Source organism: Castanea sativa, chromosome 3 (genome assembly GCF_040712315.1).
Source record: "Castanea sativa cultivar Marrone di Chiusa Pesio chromosome 3, ASM4071231v1".
NCBI classification, from domain to species: domain Eukaryota; kingdom Viridiplantae; phylum Streptophyta; class Magnoliopsida; order Fagales; family Fagaceae; genus Castanea; species Castanea sativa.
In genome coordinates, this window is record NC_134015.1 from 25,406,523 (window position 1) to 25,427,537 (window position 21,015).

Consider the following 21,015-nt stretch of genomic DNA (forward strand, 5'->3'; position numbering starts at 1 on the left):
CTCAAACTCAAACATTTATAAAAAAAAAAAAAAAATTGATTAAATCCTATTGTTAAGATTATCCTAAGCGTGACTTTATTTGGATAAATATAACAATCATCAACTATTGATAAAGTTCAACTTCTTTGAATAACAGGAGAATTTTACTGCAACTTCTTTAAAAAGTAATTTTCGTACATAAACCATAAAACTCTTTTTAGCCCTTTTTTACAAGATAAAAAAGCTTGCAATAATTGATATTATTCTTTTGAATGTAACCCATCTTTCTTTTATATTTCTCTATTGTTTAGCTGTATATATTTTGTTTTGTGTGAATAATTTCTAAGCAGTAAATTATTTGATTATTTAATATTTTTTGATCTTTTCGAAGTTTTAGTATTTGAATTTTTGAGTTATTTTTTTGTAGTATTTGAAATAGTCTAACAAATTTTTTGTAAGCCATTGCACGTTCAAGTAATGACTTCAATTTGTGTTACAATTTGATGAAGAAATCATTATTTTAGTTTACACAAATTGTAACACAAATTAAAGTCATACAGGAGCAAATCATGCAATGATATTGTTTCTTAATCAATTTAAGATTTTATAAAATTATTTTAGTTTACCTCACAAATATGTAGGTTCCTGTGTATAGCATGGATTAACGATAAGTTATTATTTTTATTCACGATTTCAACTAAGGAGGGAAGAAAAACTTATTACAATAAACAAAAGATTTAAGAGTATTTGCAAAACCAAACTTAACGAGGGAATTACCAACACTATTAGCATCTCTTTTAACCCAACTACAACTCAAATAAAAAAAAAAAAAAAAAACTAAATCCCAACTAAATGCATAGAGATCGGTGCGATGACTAAACTCTGTGGTATTGCTCAGCACACCATAAATAAACCACCCAACATTTGACACGCCTATATTCAAAGCATAGAAACAACTTTTGGCATTTTGTTTGTGTTCCACAATAATATCATAGTTTGTGACAGAGGGGCAAGTGTCGCAAAAGTGACACTGCCCAGGCTCCTAAGGAAAACTAGATTCGAATCACATATCTGCACTAAAAAAAAAAAAAAAAACGTACGGGTAAATGTCTAAACAATTCATAAGCATAAAATTTATTAAAGAAGAATAATGTAAAGGTACCAATGAACATTCTATTTATTAGTGGGTTTCAGTTTTTTTTTTAGAGAGAGTTTCAATTTATAATGTCCGCTCCTGATAATAGCTCTTTATTATCATACCAAGACACCAATAAATTTTTGGTGTAGGCAGAGATTGAATTCCAGAGCTCTTATACAACTATCAGAGACTTTACCAGTTGAGCTAACTGGAAAGTGGATTCTAGTTAGCTTAACTGGCAAGTCTATGATGGTTGAATAAGAAATTTAAGGTCTAATCCCTACCTACACAAAAAATGACTAGTATCTTAGTCTGATAATAAGCGGACGCCATAAGTTGAAATTAAAAAATAAAATAAAAATTCTATTTACTAATGTCTTTACATATTGTAGACATTCTATTTCTAGTCATTGTAATGATCAATTTGGGAATTGGTGTCTTAAGTGATTAATTGGCTTAAATTAGTGATTTTATTAGCGAGTATAGGAATTTATGAGCTTCAATTCTAAATTTTAATTAATTCCAACTCAAATCAATGGTACTCAACGGATTGGGCATTCCTAATTCCTAAGCGCATCACCAACGGATTGGGCATATCCCAAATGTAGGCTTATTTTGCAATTGAGGCCCAAAATGTATACTCCATTAGATGTTGTAAACAAGCATTATTGCAAAAAAAAAAAAAAAAACAATTGTGCTACAATGCAATTCTAAACTTAGAATCGCACTGTAGCTCAATGGTAAAAAAATATTAATATATTATTTATTTTCTCTCTCCACAGTCTCTCATCTCTCTCTCTATCTCTCTCTTATTTTGACTCTCACTTCATCTCTCTCCATGTTCAAAGCTTGCACCGGTGCTAGGGCTTGAGGTAGAAGACCTTGGAGTTGCCGGTGGCGGCAGAGGGGATGAGTTTGGTGTCAAAGAGCTTGAGGATTTCGTCGCAGATGTTGGAAAGGTCTAGGTTGCGATCTGGTTTTTGGTATAGATTTTTTGTTGTGATTTGGTTTTGTCCCAGACTTTGGATTTGTTTTTTACGACGGTGGGTGGTGGGTTTTGATAACGGTGGAGATTGGCGTGGGTTTTGATGAGATCAGCGTGGGTGTTGACAACGGTGGAGATCGGCGTGGTGGAGATTAGTGGGTGACAAGATTGGTGTGGCGGAGATCGGTGGAGCTATGGTGGATGTGGCGTTGTGATCGACGTGGGTGTAAATGGTTTTTTTTTTTTTTTTTTTTTTTTTTTTTCCAGTTTTGCCGATTTGGGTTGATATGGATGATTGAGGAGTTGAGTTGATATAGATGATGGAGAAGGAGTCTAGAAGAAGGTGAAAACTAAAGTAATGAAGGATTCTGGAAGGTACACACGTGGATGATAAAATTGGGAAAAAACAAAAAAGGAAAAAATATATTTTATTGTGAAGATATATTATTTTAATGAGTAGAATAGAAAAATAAAAGTTGGGATGTTGGGTGTATTGGAAAATGGTATTGCATAATTGATAAAGTGATTTTTTGGGATGGTAAAATATGATAGAATTGGAATAACCAATGCTGATGCTCTAAGTCAAAGCCAAATATAATTGGATCATGAAATGAACCTACAAACTTTTGCAGAAATGGAACCCATATACATAATAATGTTAATTAAGAGGTTAAACATGATGCGTTGATTTTTTTTAAAATTGGTTTAAAAATAGATGCTAACTAAATATATCCCATCCCAATCCCTCTTATGGCTCAAACTAAATTCCCCTACCCTCATGTTCCCATGCATTTTGTGCAAGGAGAGATATCATCTAGACTAATGTGTTTGGTGGTTTTAGAGTATCAACATTGGTGTAGGTACAATTTTTAGCTTTTAACACATTAAAAAGCTACTTTATCTATTTTACCACCTCATTTTACAATACTTCCAACATCAATGATTATATTTTTACATTCATCTCACTATAATAATATAAAAAATTCATTAAAATAATAATAAAAAACACCACAAAAAACTATAGCAACCAGCCATAGCCACCTCCCTCGCCGGCCACAACCACCAATGTGGCAACCATAACACAACGTAGAAAAAAAAACCACAACCCATCACCACTAGCCATGACAACTCACCGTCACAACTACAACCACAATCCATTGCCACTGCCACTGCCACTGTCACTGCCACAACCACAACCAAAATCTACAAAACCCATTGTCACTACCAGACACAACAACCCACCATCACAACCACAACCACAACCACAAACCACGAATCCCATAGCCAAAATCCACAAAACCCATTGCCAAAGCCAAAATCATCCATCACCACCACAACCAAAATCTAAGAAGCTTAATGCCAAAATCAACCACCACCTCCACCATAGCCACCAAACCCATATGAACATGCACAAAAAAACCCAATCACAACCAACATGCCCAAATTTCGATCTCAATCCCAATCATCATAACAAAGAGAGAAGATAGATGGACTCAAGGGAGGCAGCAAGGAGCAAAAGGTGTGATGGGTCGGCGAGGTTTGATGAGAACAGTGAGGGCGGTGGCTTGGGGCTTGGGTCGATAGTGGCTGGGCGACTGGGCATGGGGAGATGGGTTGATGAGGAGCTGAAGGAAGAGATAAAAAAAATAAAGGGAGAGAGAAGAGAAGAGCTGAAGAGGAAATAGAAAAAAGATAAAAGGAAAGAGAAAATATTATTTAATTAGAGGATGAAATAAAATATTGATATTTTAGTATAGTTTTGAGCTATAGCTCAAGTGGTAAAAATATTGATATTTTACTATAGCTCAAGTGGTAAAAATTTTAGCAATAGTGCACTGTCATAGATGGCAGTTTACTATAGCTCAAGTGGTAAAAATTTTAGCAATAGCACCACTATTACAACCTTATTTTTGTTATATTGGTTGTCAAAAATAGCAATTTGGCACCACCAATGCTAATGCTCTTAAGATGTTGAAAAGATCAATTAGAAAAGGTAAAAATGGATCATTTCTTTGAGTATCATTTACACATATCATACTTAGACTTTGATGTTGAAAAGACTAGAAGTCTATGCATTGCACAATGTGTAAAATGGTAAAAGGGGCAATTTTTATATAGACCAAGTATATGAGTGAATTACTTCTAGATCAATACCACCACAACAAGGATTTGGATCCCAACTGGTTTAATCTTCAAAGAATGGAGAAGAAGGGTAGGGAGACTTTCAAGGAGTATGCTCAAAGGTAAAGGAAAAAAGTGGCCCAAGTCCAACCTCCAATGCTTGAATGAGAGATGATCAAGACTTTTGTAGACACACTCAATTTGCCATGCATTGAGAGGATGATTGGCACCCAAGCTCAACTTTTCACTGACTTTATATCAATTGGGGAATGCATAGAAGATGTTATCAAAAGTAAGAAACTTGTGGATACTGCCGCCCTTATGACACTATGAACAACAAACCAAGAAGGATGACGTGTAAATGATATCTAAGGCTCTTGCCAAAGTGCAAGCTCCTATGCCATCTTTCATTGTTCAGCGAGTTCAACCAATACCCCAAAGTAACACCAATGTCAATTGTGGTACCACCCAAGCAAATTTCCCAAGGAAGAAATTCCAAAAGTACACTATTTTTCTTAGTTGTATCCAACTATCCTAGAGAAGCACTTGGTATCTCCAATTGTGCCCAAGCCCATCCTTTACCCAATTATTGTGATCTCTCCAAGAAGTGTGACCATCATTTTGGGAGTCCTAGACATAACTTGGAAGATTGTTGGATGCTCAAGAAAAAGATCCATGACCAAGATATCTTGCAGTTCCTAAAGGAATTAACTCCCAACATTACAAAGAATCCTTTGTCACCACATAGTGAGAACAATGTGAACATGATAGTGGAAGAACAACTTGAGATCGCAATGCTTTCTTGTTTTGTCTCTTAGAAAAAAATTGTATGAAGCCTTAGTTAAGTATAAGTATCTCTCAATGAGGTCTTTGGCATGCAAATGGATTTATTAGTACCATAGAGAGGATGTAGGACACGCTATGACTGAATATGAGGAGTTCAAGAAGCTAGTCCAAAGCCTTATAGGTTAAGTAATCATCCAGTATGAAAAAGGGTCCAATAAAGAGAGGCATTGTATGGAAATTGAGGATTGCTCTCTGCGCCCTTATTAGAGGAGAAATACTCAAACCCTTATGGAAAAGCTCAAAGTCTATTTCAAAGAGTATTTAGAGAAGAAGTTGTGAAAGTTTGCCATGGAAGAAGAAGAGCTTGCAGATGAGGTCAACCTAAGTGCTGTAAATGAGATTGAGGTTGCTAAGCCTAAGAAGATAGAATAAATTATCCTCTAACCTACCTAAAAGGAAGTCCCAAACTTATCATATAATCCACCCCAATCATAATGATAAATCCCTAATCTAAAATATCCATTCCAAAAGAAAACACTAGAGGTGTTCACCCCACTGGTGATATCCCATCCCACACAAAATTCCTCAAAAAAGTCCAACTTTGTCCTAAGCATCAATATTCAACTTGAAATTATTCAAGCTCCACAACCCTTCCCATACACAAACAATTGTCGTGCCCCATGGAGCTATGAAGTCAAGATGATCTTGAGCCGCAACTTTGAGGTGGAAAACACAATTTGTCAACCGATTTAAGGGATCTACCCAAAATGGACAATGTTTTGTATTCAAATAAGTGGAGAAGAAAAGAAAAAAGCTAAGAAGAGGATTGAAGAGTTCATAAGAAAAAAGGTGATAGAAAAAGAAGCAGAAGACCTTTTAAAGTGATTCGCTGAAATGACTTTGAAAAGGTTCATCAATGGAAGAAGCAACTAACCTAGATTTTGGTTTTGTCCTTGTTGTTTTCATCCGAAGCCCACCGCAATACCCTCTTGAAGGTGCTTAAGGAAGCTTATGTACTGACCAACATCACTGATTCATCTTTTAAGAATCTTGTCACTACCTTGCTTGGCTCCAATCAAATTACTTTTTCTAATGACAAGTTGCCACCCAAAGGTACTGATCACATCAACCAATTTTTGTGAAGAGCAAAGTCATGGTGGTTGTTAGGCTCTTAAATGACAATGGGTTTGCGCTCAATGTTTGTCCTATGTCTTTGAAAAGGTTCATCAATGGAAGAAGCAACTAACCTAGATTTTGGTTTTGTCCTTGTTGCTTTCATCTGAAGCCCACCGTAATACCCTCTTGAAGGTGCTTAAGGAAGCTTATGTACCAACATCACTGATTCATCTTTTAAGAATCTTGTCACTACCTTGCTTGCCTCCAATCAAATTACTTTTTCTAATAACAAGTTGCCACCCAAAGGTACCGGTCACATCAACCCCTCCAAATTGTTGTGAAGAGCAAAGACATGGTGGTTGTTAGGGTCTTAAATGACAATGGGTTTGCGCTCAATGTTTGCCCTATGTCCATTGTGAGCCTTTTTGAGATATCGATCCATTATCCAACCAAGCAATGTGATTGTTCATGCTTTTAATGATACTAGAATAGGAGTCTTTAGCTAGATGGACCTCAAAGTTGAGATTATGCCTCAAGTATTCAACATCAGTTTTAAAGTCCTTGATATTGATTCATCCTACAATATGTTGCTAGGACGACCTTGGTTGCATATGGCCTGTGCCCTTTCATCCACCATTCACCAAAAATTGAAGTTTATAGGAAGGAACCAAATGGAAATTGTTATGGTCAAGGAAGCAATGCTAACCTTTCAAGGAGTGTTTGTACCATATTTGGAAGACAATGCCACTCTTGATGCTTCTTTTCATTGTTTGAAATTGTGTTAGGGATTCACCAAGTTGCAGTCGTGATCCTTAGCCTCCCCGAAGCAGTCATCATGGTAGCTAAACAAATGTTGAAATTCTTGTATCAGCCAGGAGAAGGTCTTGGAGCCCTTGGTCAAGAAAGAAGCATTTTGATAAGCATGCCATAAAACAAAGATGGTTTTGGTTTAGGGTTCAAACCCTTGAGGCGTGACTGTGCCCAAACTAGAAAAGAGAAGAAGGAGAGGCGACTTGCTATGCTAGAGAGAAAAAAGCCCCAATGTAAGCAAGATAGTCATCCCTTATATCCCAGTCACTTTCCTGCACCTATTAAGGTCATAATGCTTGAAGGATATAGAGATGAGCTAGAGTTGTCCTTTCTTTTCAGCTTATATCCTAAGGACTTAATGTGTGCACCCTTAGGATTTCCAAGGATGTTCTAGCTGTTAGGATTAGTGCCCTTAAATCCTATTGTATGATGCTATGTATGACTTAAGGTGGTAACATGAATATTGGACATTATCATATAGTCTATAAGATGCATAGTATGTGATTTATGTGAAAAGTCACAGAATATATAAATCACAAGTTCTTTATAAACTCAGAATTGTAGTTCGTAGTCGGTGATGAAATTGAGCATTTCATCTGCAAAGACTATAACATATCAACTAAGATGATTTGTCTTAATCATGGAAATAGAGACTTCTAGTTGATATATTGATATGTTTTAAGAGTTAAGACATATTGAACTGGACCGCTGTGAGATTTATTATTATCTTAATGACTGTCAATTGAATAATAAATCTCATGATTTATATTTACATGAGCTTTTAATCCTGAAAAAATAATAGATCTGATCATGAAGTGTAGGTTACTTTGATATATTAGGAGTGAGATCTAAAATTACCGTCAAAACCTCAGTATGTTGGGCAACCACATTTAGTATTGATGGAACATATATTCTCAAGATGGAATTCATAGTCTCTTAATGGAGATACAAAATATTCCCTTGAGATAAGTTTAATGGGTTTGTTATTCAGAATGTTAAGCCTAACTACTTTAGTAAATAGTTACTAAAGTATATATTTATGAAATTCGATTTCATAAATATATGATGAATAACTTAAAGGATTAATCCGGGTATTCAAGGATTAAGATGTAGTAATCTACAAAGTGACAGTTTACATTTATGACTTTGTATTACTACGAATATTTTATGAAGGGGTTGCATGTACAATAAAGTCTTGGGATATAATTTATTAATAAGACCTAGAGTGCAACTATGTTTATATAGTGGTATTAAATATAGTTAATGGTAACTTTGGACTTGTCAAGAGTTGATAGATAAGCCCGATACCCATTAGACCTAGTGTCTTATTGGTCCCTTTTGGTCCCACTCCAAACCACATATTAGAGCCCAATTGAAAATGCCCAAAAGGCTAGTCCAATTAGATATTTAGTTATAAGGAGAGAAACATACAGAATTTTGTAACAACACAATATACATGAAATGGTGTGTATGTGAGTGTTAGACACTCTCTCATTCTCCTTTGAACAAATTCATAGAAATTGATTGAGAGACCGCACTTCTTGGGCATTAGTGGAATTTGAGTGAAGATTAAAAGTGTTCCCGAGTATTTCTAATCTTTGTTTTGAAATTCATCACACCAAGGTACACTTTCTTGTTCTTATATTCTGAAATTTACATAGTACATGTTATCAATTGCGAATGAAGTAGATTCGTTAATTTTCCACTGTGTGTGTTTTGTATGCGATACAAACATGTAATTTTCCATCACCAGCTCCTGCTACTATTCATACTATCCTTAAAAATTTGTTGGCCATTGGACCACCGAGCCAATGAGGATTAGTACCTAGGTTGAGTAAGAAGTGTTCAGAGGATTGCTGCACCCTTATCAAAAAATAAGACTAGAGCATTTCCTTAGGTGTTGTGAGGAAGGAAGACCTATTTTGTGTCATCATCCATAGGGTGTCAATGGTTGACACGACACTAGATTTTGTAGGTTAGGATTGGGCCTTAGCGGGTTTCGGTCATAAATTGGTTGAACCGAAAGTGACACGATAAAAAAAAGTGTTATAAGTGGGTCAACTTGTGTAACTCGCAATAGACATTTTTGACACCCCAATTTAACTCATATAACAAATAAGTATTAATTTTATTTTAGATTTGTTAAATACCTTTTATATCCAACCTATATTTTACACTTACAAAGAAAAAGTAATTACAAAAACTTATAAATGATATAATTGTAAATTGAAACATTACAAACTCTAGATCTCTAAATCTTACAAATCCTAAATCTGTAAACCTTCTTATAATTTGCTGAATTATATAATTTTGAATGTAGGTTGAAAACTTAAAGTATATGCACTACTTTTAGGATGTAAAAAAATCTATTTTTATATGGATGTTATATTTAATATTAAGTAGGTTGAAATGGGTTGTGTCATATTCATGTCAACCTAACACGACCTGTTTTTTAAGCATGTCAAGTGGGTTGGGTTGTGTTAACCCGTTTCATTAACATGTCGGGTTAAAGATCATGACACAATTATTAAATGAGTCAGATTCGGATTGAAGCATTTAATTGAATACCCTATCTTGACACGACACGCTCACCGGAATTGACACCCTAATCATCCACTCATCTCCTAATTGCCCCCTTGAGGAGCAACCGATCCATTTTCCTGTCAAGATGAAAAGCTTCAACTTTCAAGAACAGAACCCACTTGATTTTTATGAATTTCAAAGGTAATTCATTTTCTTGTATTTTGATTGAGCTACTAAGGCTGAGTTTGGATACGGATGAAAAAAGGGGCGTCTGCGTTCAGCGTTTTTTTTTTTTTTTTTTGGCCCTTCTGCTTCACGCGTTTCATAGGAGAAGCGGCTACTGTTCATGCTACTGTGCATGAACAGTAGCCGATTTTGTTGACTTTCAGCAAATTTGTGGGTCCCGTGTACTGTTCACGGGACCCACAAACTTCACTTTTCAGATTTTTTAAAATTAAAAATGGGACACACGGCACTATTCACACATTTAAAAATTATTTTGGTACAGTGTTTTCAGTTTTCAGTTTTCAGTTTTCAGCAATAAGCTGTATCCAAACGGACCCTAAGTGTGTATTTGACTAGCTTATTTTTTGTCAACTTATTTTACTATTTAGTTTATTTTTGCTATTATTCAGCTTATTTTTGCTACTATTCATGGGCCCCACTGCACTTTTTGATACTATTTATGACTCCTATTGTACTATTTCAGTTAACTTTTACCTTTATCTACAGTATTTTTAGCAAAATTTTTTTAGTTTTAGCAAAATAAACAGATCTAAGTGTTGACAATGGGCTATGTGCTATTTGATTGGTGCAGAATTAGATTTTGAGCTTGATTCAACTGATAAAGTTGTTACGGATTTTTCTTTGGGGTTTAAAAAAAAAAGCTTAAATCTAGTTATATTCTAATATGTGCTTTAGAGAAAAATGGATTTCTAAATTTTATTTTGAGAATTATGTGAAATTGTTAAAGTTCATTGTATATTGTTTGTGTGAATTTTGCCAAAAATGTCAAATAATTAATTATTTGCAGAATAATTGTAGTATTTAGTATATTTATATTATTATAAAATAAAATTAGCAATAATTTTGGAATGGTGCGCAAAAATACATCTATACTGAAATATTTAATTTGAATAGATAAAACAAAACAACAAACAGAATCGAAAATGTTTTGGAGCATTATTATCAGCCCCCCACCCAAAAGGCCAAACGGGAGATGGAGAAAAAAATCTGGAATAATAAGTACATCCAATCCTTCTTTTCATGAAGATCACAAAATAGAAAACAAGTGTGCCTTGGTTTCTCAAGCTTTCCTAGGTCATGTCGCAGTACAAGATGAGATTTTCCGAGAAATTGCGTGGGCCCACATAAGGTTACCTCAGACTCTTGGCCTTTTTTGTCCTATCCCTGCTGTTAGTGCCCGGTGACGACATCAAGCATCGGTTGTACATGGCCAATAATAATATGCCTTCTCCAAAAAGATGAGGTCCCTTAATTAGAAAAAAAAAATATATATATATATCTAATTTTAAAAAAGAAATACAAAATTAAAAAGGGTAGTGTATGGCAAGACAATATTTTAGGGGAGTGCTTGGAAAAAATTGCAAATTCCAGTTCAATGTCATACTCGTAATGAGAAGTAATTGGAAAAAAATTTTAAAATTCCTATTCAATGTCATATATATATATATTCACAATGGAAAGTGCCTGGAAAAAATTCAAATTTTGATTTAATATTTATTAACAGGACTGAAATAACAACTACGATTCGCTGGTTAATGATGTACACTTTGAAAAATAACTCTTAACAACTTTTTTTCTGCCCTTTTTTTTTTATTAAAAAAATCTACTCATTCAGACTTATTGTACATATTGTCAAATAGAATTATCATGAAACTTTGGTATATTTTATTGAATGTGCATTGCATGTAATTTGCACAGCACAAGGAGGAGATGGAGGTGTTATGGGAGTCCATCTGACAAAAGCAGTACTGGCCCTGAGTAAGTTATATAAAAATATTTGTAAAAGAATCTGACCATTCTTTTTTCAAGTGGTGGAAAGCAAAGAAAAGAAGTTGAGCACTGAGATCAAACAACAAATAGACACTTCACACTACACCAGCTACTGTGACTCTTTTTTTATGTGGGACTTAAGGTTAAAGTACTCTCGGCTTTCCCTGTCTCCTCTCTTTCTCTCTCATTGATTATTATTAGTACTAGTAGCTAGCTAGCTAGTACTCATGAAGACAAGGGTAGACCCAAAATTCAACAAGATAGAGGTTTAAACTGTGTTCTTTTTCTCTATCTAGCTAGTAGCTGTGTTCTACTGTTCTCTACCTTTCTTCTCTCTGACTTTACTGACTTCCTACCATCATCATTCATCTCTTTCTCTCTCTCTCTCCCTCTCCATATTTATTCTCTTATCTGTTCCTCTACCCACTCCTTAAGTAGTAAAAACTAGAAAACCCAGTAGCCTACACTAAAAGTTAAGCATATCACTGAAGCCCAGTCTGCAATTTTAAGGTACTGTGAGACTGAGAGTGAGCAACTCTTACCACCCCCCCCCCCCCCCCTCATCTAGATATTTTGGTCCTGATTGTAAATTTCTTTTGTTTCTTTGTTGCTGTATGTTTGTTGATGCTACTTTGTAATTTTTCTATTGTGGATTTGGGGTTTGTCTGAGCTGTTGTTACTTGTTAGTAGCTCCTCACTTATTTGTTCACCTTTAATTCTTATGAGTTTCGTTTTTTAATTTTTGGTATGTACAGAATTTTAATATTTTGTGCTTCCATTATGGGTAGCAGGGATGATCATCCAGTTATTTTGATGTTGATTGTTGGTTTTCTGTTATAGTAATATACCTATATTTGATGCAGCATGTGATTTCTTACCTAAATTTTACTGTGATTGTGTGTTTGGTAGTGGTGGGTTGGGGTAATTTCACAGTATAGTTAAAATCATTTAAGGGAAGGTGCAACTTGTTAATCTCAAGTGGATCATCCGAAGTCAGAGACGATCATTTTCTGTTGTTAAGTAATATGTTAGTAATTTGCTTGCTTAAAGTAAATTATAAAAACAGTAGACTTATGCTGAGCATGAGGAGTGCTTTACTAAATTCCTAACCCAGTACTGGGTCTCTCGTGTTAAGGAATCATCACTCGTTATAAAAGATGGCAAATACATTTATATGTAAACATTTTTAGAGATCTGCTACGGGCCTTTACCATCACAAGTCAAGTTAATATAATGTGAGAATGTTTTAGGTTGCAAGGTATGATCTTTAACCTTGAATATAGGCTCCATACATGTAAAATTTATTGATACAACCTAAGTGCTGTACATTCTCTGCATAATAGGGGGTCTCTCCATCATTTTGGCTGTATTTGGTTCATGATAAATGCTTATCCAAGATATGGTTGTCAAACCTCCCATGGGGTCATTTGTTTTGCAGTAGTTTGGTTAATTGCTGCTATTGCTTCCACACCCCCCCCCCCCCCCCTCCTTTTTTTTAAGGATAAAATATACTGTTGGTTCTTGAAATTTGGCATAAGTTTAATTTTGGTCCTTTAAAATGTTTGAATTTGGCTCCTTATATTTTGCTGAGGTTTGATTTTGGTCATTTAAATACGGAGTTGATTTGGTTTTGGTCCCATTAATATGGGCTGGTTCAATTAGTTCCTCAAAAATGGGGTGCCTCATCATTCTATTAATTACATTGACAAAAAGGAAAAAAAAAAGAGGGACCAAATTCTTCCCTTTTAAAAATTTTAGAGACCAAATCCAAACTTATTAAATTTAATGAACCAAATTCTTTCTTATACTAAATTTCAACGACTAAAAGTTTAATTTACCCCAAGTGAGTTTTGGCCCTAGGGGAGGGGAAATGGGAGATCCGAACTAATGACCTCCACTTTTTTTTGAGTCGTGGTCCTCAGCTGATTGGGCTACCCTCAAGGGTTAATTGTTGCTATCTTACAATGAAATTCAGTAAAGTAGAGGTATTCTACTTGTTTTTAAACAATTAATCAGCACTTATGGTGTTATAATATGGAATAATAAATCCTTGTTCTAGAAAATGTTGTATTGCATCTGTATAATTTTTTTTTAAAAATATTTCATCAAAAAAATGTCTCGAATCTGGAGACTTAATTTGATTTCCATTTTCACAATTGTAGCAATCCTATAAAAAGTGCTAGCCACATCTTTGCATATAGCCCAAAAGAACTAGCTAGTCACAATTACTAGGTTGCCCATTGGATATTGATTAAGTGTGTGTTGTGTGGGTGTGTGTGTGTTGAGTCCCACATCTGGCATATTTTGGGTTAATTTGGGCTTTATTAAGAACTACAAGGAGCCTTAATTGTGACTAGACTAGTCATTTTGGATATAGCACAAATGTGGCTAATGCTTTTTCTAGATTTGATTGGATATTGCTTGGGTGTGTATTGTGTGGGTTTGTGTTGAGTTCCACATTGGGCATATATTGAGTTGATTTGAGCTTTCCATGAAATAAGTTCAAACTCTCGTGTCTTTTCATGTCAAATTGAGCAATCTTCAATGATCAAGCAGTTCATCTACACTCAATCAAATTCTAAGTTTCTTTTTTCCTATCAACAATGAAGTGGACTATTAGCTGAGCACATATTGCAGGAATTTTGAATCTTGGATTATTGATTTTGAATATGCTTTTCCCTGCTAATGTTATTTGGGAATTTTGATATTCTTGATATTACGCATTGAACAAAAATATTTTAATATTTAGCCTTTAAAATTCTGAATTCCAACATTTTCGGAGGTGCTCATTGTAATTAGTAGCAGTTGTTATTGAGGTAGTAGTTGTTTTAATATATTAACAACTGCGGCAAACATCAAAACATCAGCAATTATAAAAAGAACTTCAACAGTACAGAGTGATATCAGATCATCTAGAATTCTTATGGCTATGTCCCCTAACAGATTTGAAGGTTTGAGTTACTGATCATTGCTGTCGTACTTTTGCCTTTTCTTCCTCCCATCTGCTTTAATAATCTCAAATTTCAATCTCCATCTTTTAAAGAATATATATAAGTGAATAAACAATGGACCGTGATAGAATCTTTTCCTTTTTTTAGATGAATCTTGAAAAATTTGTGTTGCTTTGTAGATTTCTTTGGAGTGAAAGCATCAAAGGTGAAGCAGTTGCATGTGGCAAATCTATCTGCTGGGATTTTTTTTCATGAATCTTCAAATACTGCATTTTAGCTTGTTCTCCATTGTCAAACGGAGTGATAAATGTGATTTCTTTTCATAAAGGTTGTAAGATTGTCAACTGATTTTATTTTTGTGGAAGCTTAATAATATTCACATTGATGACTGCCTGCATATTTTACACTTGTTGGGATGACAAGCTCATCAGGTGCATCTTTTATAATAAGCGCTAAGGAGACTTTAAATAAGTAGGTGACACAGTATGATTTTGAATAGGATAGAATGGCTGTGAAAAATACATGTGAACAGCCCCAGTTTAGTCGGTTGGGGATCCATAGTTAACCCTATAGTTTTGTTGCTAAGGCTTTTTTTTTGTTGTTATAATACTGTTTAAATGGTAGTTTGACACAGGTTTTCTGCATATTGTAGACCCAAAATCAAGAGTTTGAAACATGGTAGAAAATGTTGCATTTCTTCTGTTTTTTTAAGTACAGTCCCGTGCATGTAGTTGTGCATTTTTCTGTAGTACATGGATGGAGCACAGCTAATGTTTTTGTATATATGGAAGAACCAGAAGGGTGCACTCCATACTCAATTTGACATGTATTGGCCACTGTATATACAGTGAATAAAATGTTTCATTGTCCATGCAGGTGAATAGCTAAGTGTCCACTGTCAGCAATTGGCTTTATCATTCTTTCATTGTTTCTGTCAAAAGAAACAAGCTCTCAACCTCAAGCGCTACTCAAACATGGTAACACCAAATTCAAACTTAGAATCTGAAAATGAGTCAGAAGTCAGCAGCCAAGTAGCTTCAAATGTACCTGTGCAAGAAGCATCTCATGATCTCTCCAAGGACACCACCACTAATTCATCCTGTCTCACAAATGCAATTAAGCCTCAACCAGATCCGAAGCCTGTTTCACTCGACTTGACACTCCACTTCAGCACCATTGATGCTAATGTGAAGGCCAAAGATGAGACTGGTGAGGCAGCAGCCCATAATTCTGCAGCAACAGTTCCAAGGGTTTTCTCTTGCAATTACTGCCGGCGCAAGTTCTTCAGTTCACAAGCGCTGGGAGGCCATCAAAATGCTCATAAGAGGGAAAGGACAATGGCAAAACGTGCTATGCGGATGGGAATGTTCTCTGATAGGTATACTAGCTTGGCTTCTCTTCCCCTTCATGGTTCTGCATTTCGGTCCCTTGGGATTGAAGCTCATGCTGCAATGCACCAAAGAATACTACCATCAGAAAGGCCTCCTCGAGGTGGAGCAAGGTTTGAACAAGGCTATTTTGGAGTACCAATGTTTGTTGAAGATGATGATGTGGGACTGTTTTGGCCTGGGAGTTTCCGGCAGGTGAGTGAACCAGTAGGAGCAGTTGGTGGTAATTTGGCTATGGAATTAGCTCAAAATTCAAATATGAATTTTGTTGTGACAGCACCCCCACCGAGGACAACTTCATCGTCCCCTGATCTTACTTTGAAACTTTGAGATTTTTTGTTTGAATATCATTGTCTGTGGACAATGTACCCTTTGTACATGAGATATGCATTGGCATCGGCTATGAGCTCTTAAATATTTCTTTTTCTTTCTTTTTAATCAAAACTCTCTTCCTTTTCTATCTGTTCTGGAAAGATGTTACAACTGTTGTATAAGAATTTCTGCAGGTTGAAATTAATTGATAGAGCTTGCCAGGTAATGTTGATAATAGTGTTCACCTCATAAGTTGTTATCCTCTTCCTGTTCGGGTAAGTAGTTAAAACTTCTTTCTGCTCTATTGATAAACTTGCAATTATATAATTCTACATATTTTTCTTTCCTTTGGGTGGATGATGTGCTTTAGTTTACCATTTTAAGATGGAAGAAGCAGCCCCTTGTTTAATCTCAATATGTTTTGACACACTATTTTTAAAGTAATCCTGCATTGATGGGTTCATTTTATTTTAGTTGGTATACCAAGGTTATGTAATTGGATTTGTGTTTTTTCCACAAATTAATATATCATTCAACATTTGTACATAAAAACATCCTTCAAACATGCATTTTCCGCTGCTCTTTCCATTTTAGCTCTTTTTATTATTATTATTATTATTATTTTCTTTTTATGAAGACGATTGAGAAGAGCAGGCCTGATCGGGTCTCTCTATCAGAAGCTAGAAAAAAAAAATCCCGTGTATTTATTTTTCTAGTGTCCATATATCAGGTCTCTCTCAGTAGCTGGAAAGTGATTTCTGAAATGATATATACCCAATTCGGCTCAGGCAGGCAAGTCAAAAGCATTCAAGCTTTAACTCAGCCTTGAATTAGGCACTTCACTTGCAGCTATGGTACGGTGGTAACCTATATAACTTCTTCACAATTTGGCCTATCTAACATGCTATAAAATGTTTCATTATTGGTTTCCTAATTATTTATTTGTTGGTATGAATTTTTTTTTTGTTTGCTTTTAATTTGGTATGATTGAGGGAAGGTGGTTTAAGTTATTTTACAGTGAATGTCAATATTATTCTGAGGGGTGCATTTCGAGGCCAATATCCTGCACAGGACCTTCAACTATATCCAAGCTAACAATATTTGGACTTCGTATTGTCATCTTTATTAATCTTTGATGTTTGCAATGAAGGGTTCAAAAAAGATATATTGGTTTCACAGTGATGCAGTGTGACAAACCAATATGACTTTTGGTGTGAATTAAGTGATCCATAGGATAACCAGATAAGAGTTTACTCTACAGGGTGAGTTCAAAGGACCTTGCTTTAGTGAGGTTTCACGTCATTAAAAAAAAATAATGATAATAATTTTTTAAAAACAAAAAACCCGAATAAGAGTTCATAGTTGAAAGTGGTTTCTAGTTAGCTCAATTGGTAAAATCTTTGATAGTTGAATAAGAGATTTGGGTTTCAATTTTTACCTACACAAAAAATCAATTAGTATCTTGATATTTTGATAGAGTTATCATCAGGAGCGGATGCAATAGGTTGAAACTCTCTAAAAAAAAAAAAAAAAGTAATTGCCAAGAAGTTGCAAAATGTTTGCAAAAACTAGATTTAGAAATGAGCTTTGTATTGAATTTTGTCCCTACTGAAATAGAATGAATGCATTGTCATCTTGAGCAATTAGCATGCCTTTTTAGATAACCTGCTCGTTCTAGTTATAGTATACTAATTGTGGACATCAGAAACTCAATAAAATAAATACTGGTTAATTTAAGAACGGTTTAATACCTAGGAAATTGACTTGCACAATTTATTTATTAAAAGAACAAGGTGAAAATTCCATAGTGGGAAACTCAAACAATTGACTTCTCAAAGCAAGATTGCAAAAATATTATAAGCCAAGTTGTACAACTCCTTTCCTGTGGTGCTGGGAATTACAAAGAAAAGGGAAACATTATATATCTCACTTTTTCTCTCTCTTCTCTAGGTTTATCTACGGATATTTTTTGACCCCATCCCGTTGGTTGCTTTCCCCCTTTTATAAGCATTTTTTTAGCCCTTATCCCTCCAGTTGGCCTGCTTTTAGCTGGATTTTTTTGGAAATATTTGTCACATCCTCCCTTAGTTCTCCTTTCTTTTAATTATGAAACATAAATTTTGGGGGTTGTTTGTATTGTTCAGATTGTCTTATGTGTATTTAATGTGGAAGAGATTAAGCAGAAAACATCTCATCAACGCGGAGGTGACGACTTCTATGATCCTTATCCTTTCAGGAGGTTTCCCGAGGTGGGCTTGGTAAGAGCGTCACCTCGGCCAAAAATAGTGAGAGTGGGATCAATCTCCCATGGTACTTCTTTCATTTATAGAGGGGTTACCCATGCTTATGATCTCGAAAAAGTGTTTCAGGGTTGGAAGTATGCTCGGAACTTCATAGGAATAATCCTGAGAGGTTTCCCGTTGCTACTCATTGAAATAGGCTTGGCCCATTTCCTCAAGCATGATCCTCTGAGCGTTTGGGCTTTGACCTTAAATCAAGTTCATCCCTCCCCCCAACCCCACCCTGAACACATACACACACACACACTAATAAAACCAATAAAGTAATGGTGATTAAAAAAAAAACATATAATGCCTTAGGACAATGATCATGGAAAAGTAAAAGAGCCAATATTCTTAGGGTCAAATAATGGTTTTACATGTTACATATTACTTTAGACTACATAAGAGCATTCTCATTAAAGGTGCTAAAAAAGTTAAATGTTTTTTTTAGTATTTTTAACAACTCAAATCATAAAAACACCTCTATAATAAAGATGCTAAATGCTAAAAATTTTAGCATTGAGTTACAGTAAGCTGTTATTGATAACAGCTCACTGTAGTTGGATTGTAAAAAAAAAAAAAAAGTTTTTTATTTAGCCCCAATATCTCTTTTTTCTCACTGTATGTCTTATCTTTCTTGAGTTTCCTCTCTCACTTCTCACTTCTCACTTCTCACTTCTCACTTCTCTCTTCTCTCTTCTCTCTCCCATGGTTCGACGATTGTAGGTTCGCTGATGGTTGTGGTCCGGCAATTGTGGGTTGCTTGGGTTGTGGTCCGATGGTCATGAGTTGTGGGTCTGATGGTTGTGGTTTTGATTTTGGGTTATGGATTGTGGTCCGATGGTCATGGGTCGTGGTTGATGGGCATGGGTCGGTCCAATGGTCATGGTTTTAATTCCTGTGGGTTGTGGATTTGACAGTCCGATAGTCATGGGTCGTTGGTCACGGTGCGGTGTTTTTAATGGATCGTGGGTCGTGGGTCTGATTGGTGGCGGCGATGGTGGAGGTTTTTTTTTTTGGGCTGTGGTTTGTGGTGGTTGTGGGGTAGAGGTGGAGGTGGAGGGTTATTTATTTATTTTTTTTGCTATGGTTTTTTTTTTTTTTTAGTTGTGGCATGGGTGGAAGGTTGAGGTTCGTGGTGGTTGTGGTATGGGTGGTGGATTTTGTGATGACTGTTGGCAGTGTAGTGGCCGGCGGTGCTGAGAATAGTTGGGTTGAGAAGAGAGAGACAGAGAAGAGAGAGACCGGGAGAGAGAGGAAGAATAAAAAATAATAAAGAAAGAATATTTAAATGAAGTGTTAAAAAAAATAGAAATTTTGATGTAGGATATATTGTAAAGTGATGTGTTATGTATTATAACGTTAGTTTTTTAGATGCTACATGCTAAAATTTTTGAAATCTTTGATGTGAATGCTCTTAACAATAAAAATGTTAGTTTCCTTTTTACTCAAAAAAGATAATGTTAGTTTCCTATGAGTTATTGAAAATTAGAAGAGATTAAATAATTGGAAGCTACTTTCTTAGATACTTGTAATTAAATTTGTTAATAATTTTTAAAATGATTACTTGAATATAATAAAGCGAAAATACATTTTTAGGCTACTTAAAAATTAAAAATTGTTATTATTTTAGTTGTTACCACCATCACAACGATGAAAACGAAAATTGTTTATGCGGTAAATAAAATGCACTATTTGCAGAGTCGACTAGATGCCTACCTGTCTAATAAAAAATAATAAATAAATTATATATATATATTTGACATTAAAAATGACACATTAGCATATAAATTAATTAAAAAAGATTAATCGCTCAAATTTAATTTAGTTGGAGTTGTCTCTCTCTCAATCTCAACAATCCAATGTCTCCGCGGATCTCCTCCTCCGATGCCATTGATTTTGTGGTGCACAAAGGGAACGTTGTAAAAAAGGTCTAGTAGATATAGGCCTAGAAAGTGTTCCAGAGCCTTACATCCATTCAACCTTTTGAAGATAGACTAGACCTCACCCAACCAAATTACAACACGAGATGACGAGAATTCTATTCCTATCATTGATAAAAAGGATGTAGATTCAACCTGTGATGCTGCTAGCAAGTGGGGTTTCTTCCAGATAGTCAATCATGGGGTGCCTTTGGAGGTTCTACAAAACTTGAAGAATGCAGCTCGTAGCTTCTTTCAGCTACCATGTGAAGAACGAAAGAAGTTTCAAAGATCAAACAATCAAACCCACAACCACTACAATCAGACCCAAATCCCAAAACCACCACCACCGCCGATCAAGAGAGACAGAGAGAGGGGGAGAGAGAGAAAGTCAGAGATTTAAGGAAAAAGCAACCCACCACCGCCGATCAAACTCACCATCACCACCACCGCCAGTTCCTCCTGTCAATTTTGAACTGCTCCCTTTGGAGACATTGGCATCAAAACGGCCAGCGGAGAGAGAGAGAGCTCCTACAGGTCGAGAGAGAGATTAATAGACGAAAATGGCATTTTGATTTGAGTTTGTGTGGGTTTCAATCGTTAAAATTTAAATCTGTAAAAGTCTTTATTTCGTTTTTGTTTTTGAATTTTTTCAGTTTAAATTAAAATTGAGAAATTAATTTTAT

The 21,015-nt window shown here is 35.2% G+C and overlaps 1 protein-coding gene across 2 annotated transcripts; it reads left to right on the forward strand.

Annotated features, from left to right (window-relative positions):
- The first annotated feature begins 11,630 nt into the window (after window positions 1–11,630).
- Window positions 11,631–16,362, forward strand: LOC142629427 (zinc finger protein 7-like). 2 transcript variants are annotated; one of them, XM_075803417.1, is made up of 3 exons: window positions 11,648–11,984; window positions 14,605–14,753; window positions 15,302–16,362. In XM_075803417.1, the coding sequence occupies exon 3, from the start codon at window positions 15,400–15,402 to the stop codon at window positions 16,141–16,143; it is 744 nt and encodes a 247-aa protein (XP_075659532.1). In that variant the 5' UTR covers window positions 11,648–11,984; window positions 14,605–14,753; window positions 15,302–15,399; the 3' UTR covers window positions 16,144–16,362. The 2 variants fall into 2 exon arrangements, with proteins under 2 accessions (XP_075659533.1, XP_075659532.1); XM_075803418.1 differs by lacking the exon at window positions 14,605–14,753 and having other exon boundaries at window positions 11,631–11,984.
- The last annotated feature ends 4,653 nt before the right edge of the window (window positions 16,363–21,015 follow it).

Excerpts from the sequence above, each read along its gene's own strand:
- LOC142629427 (XM_075803418.1), top strand. The coding sequence starts at position 15,400 with ATGGTAACACCAAATTCAAACTTAGAATCTGAAAATGAGTCAGAAGTC.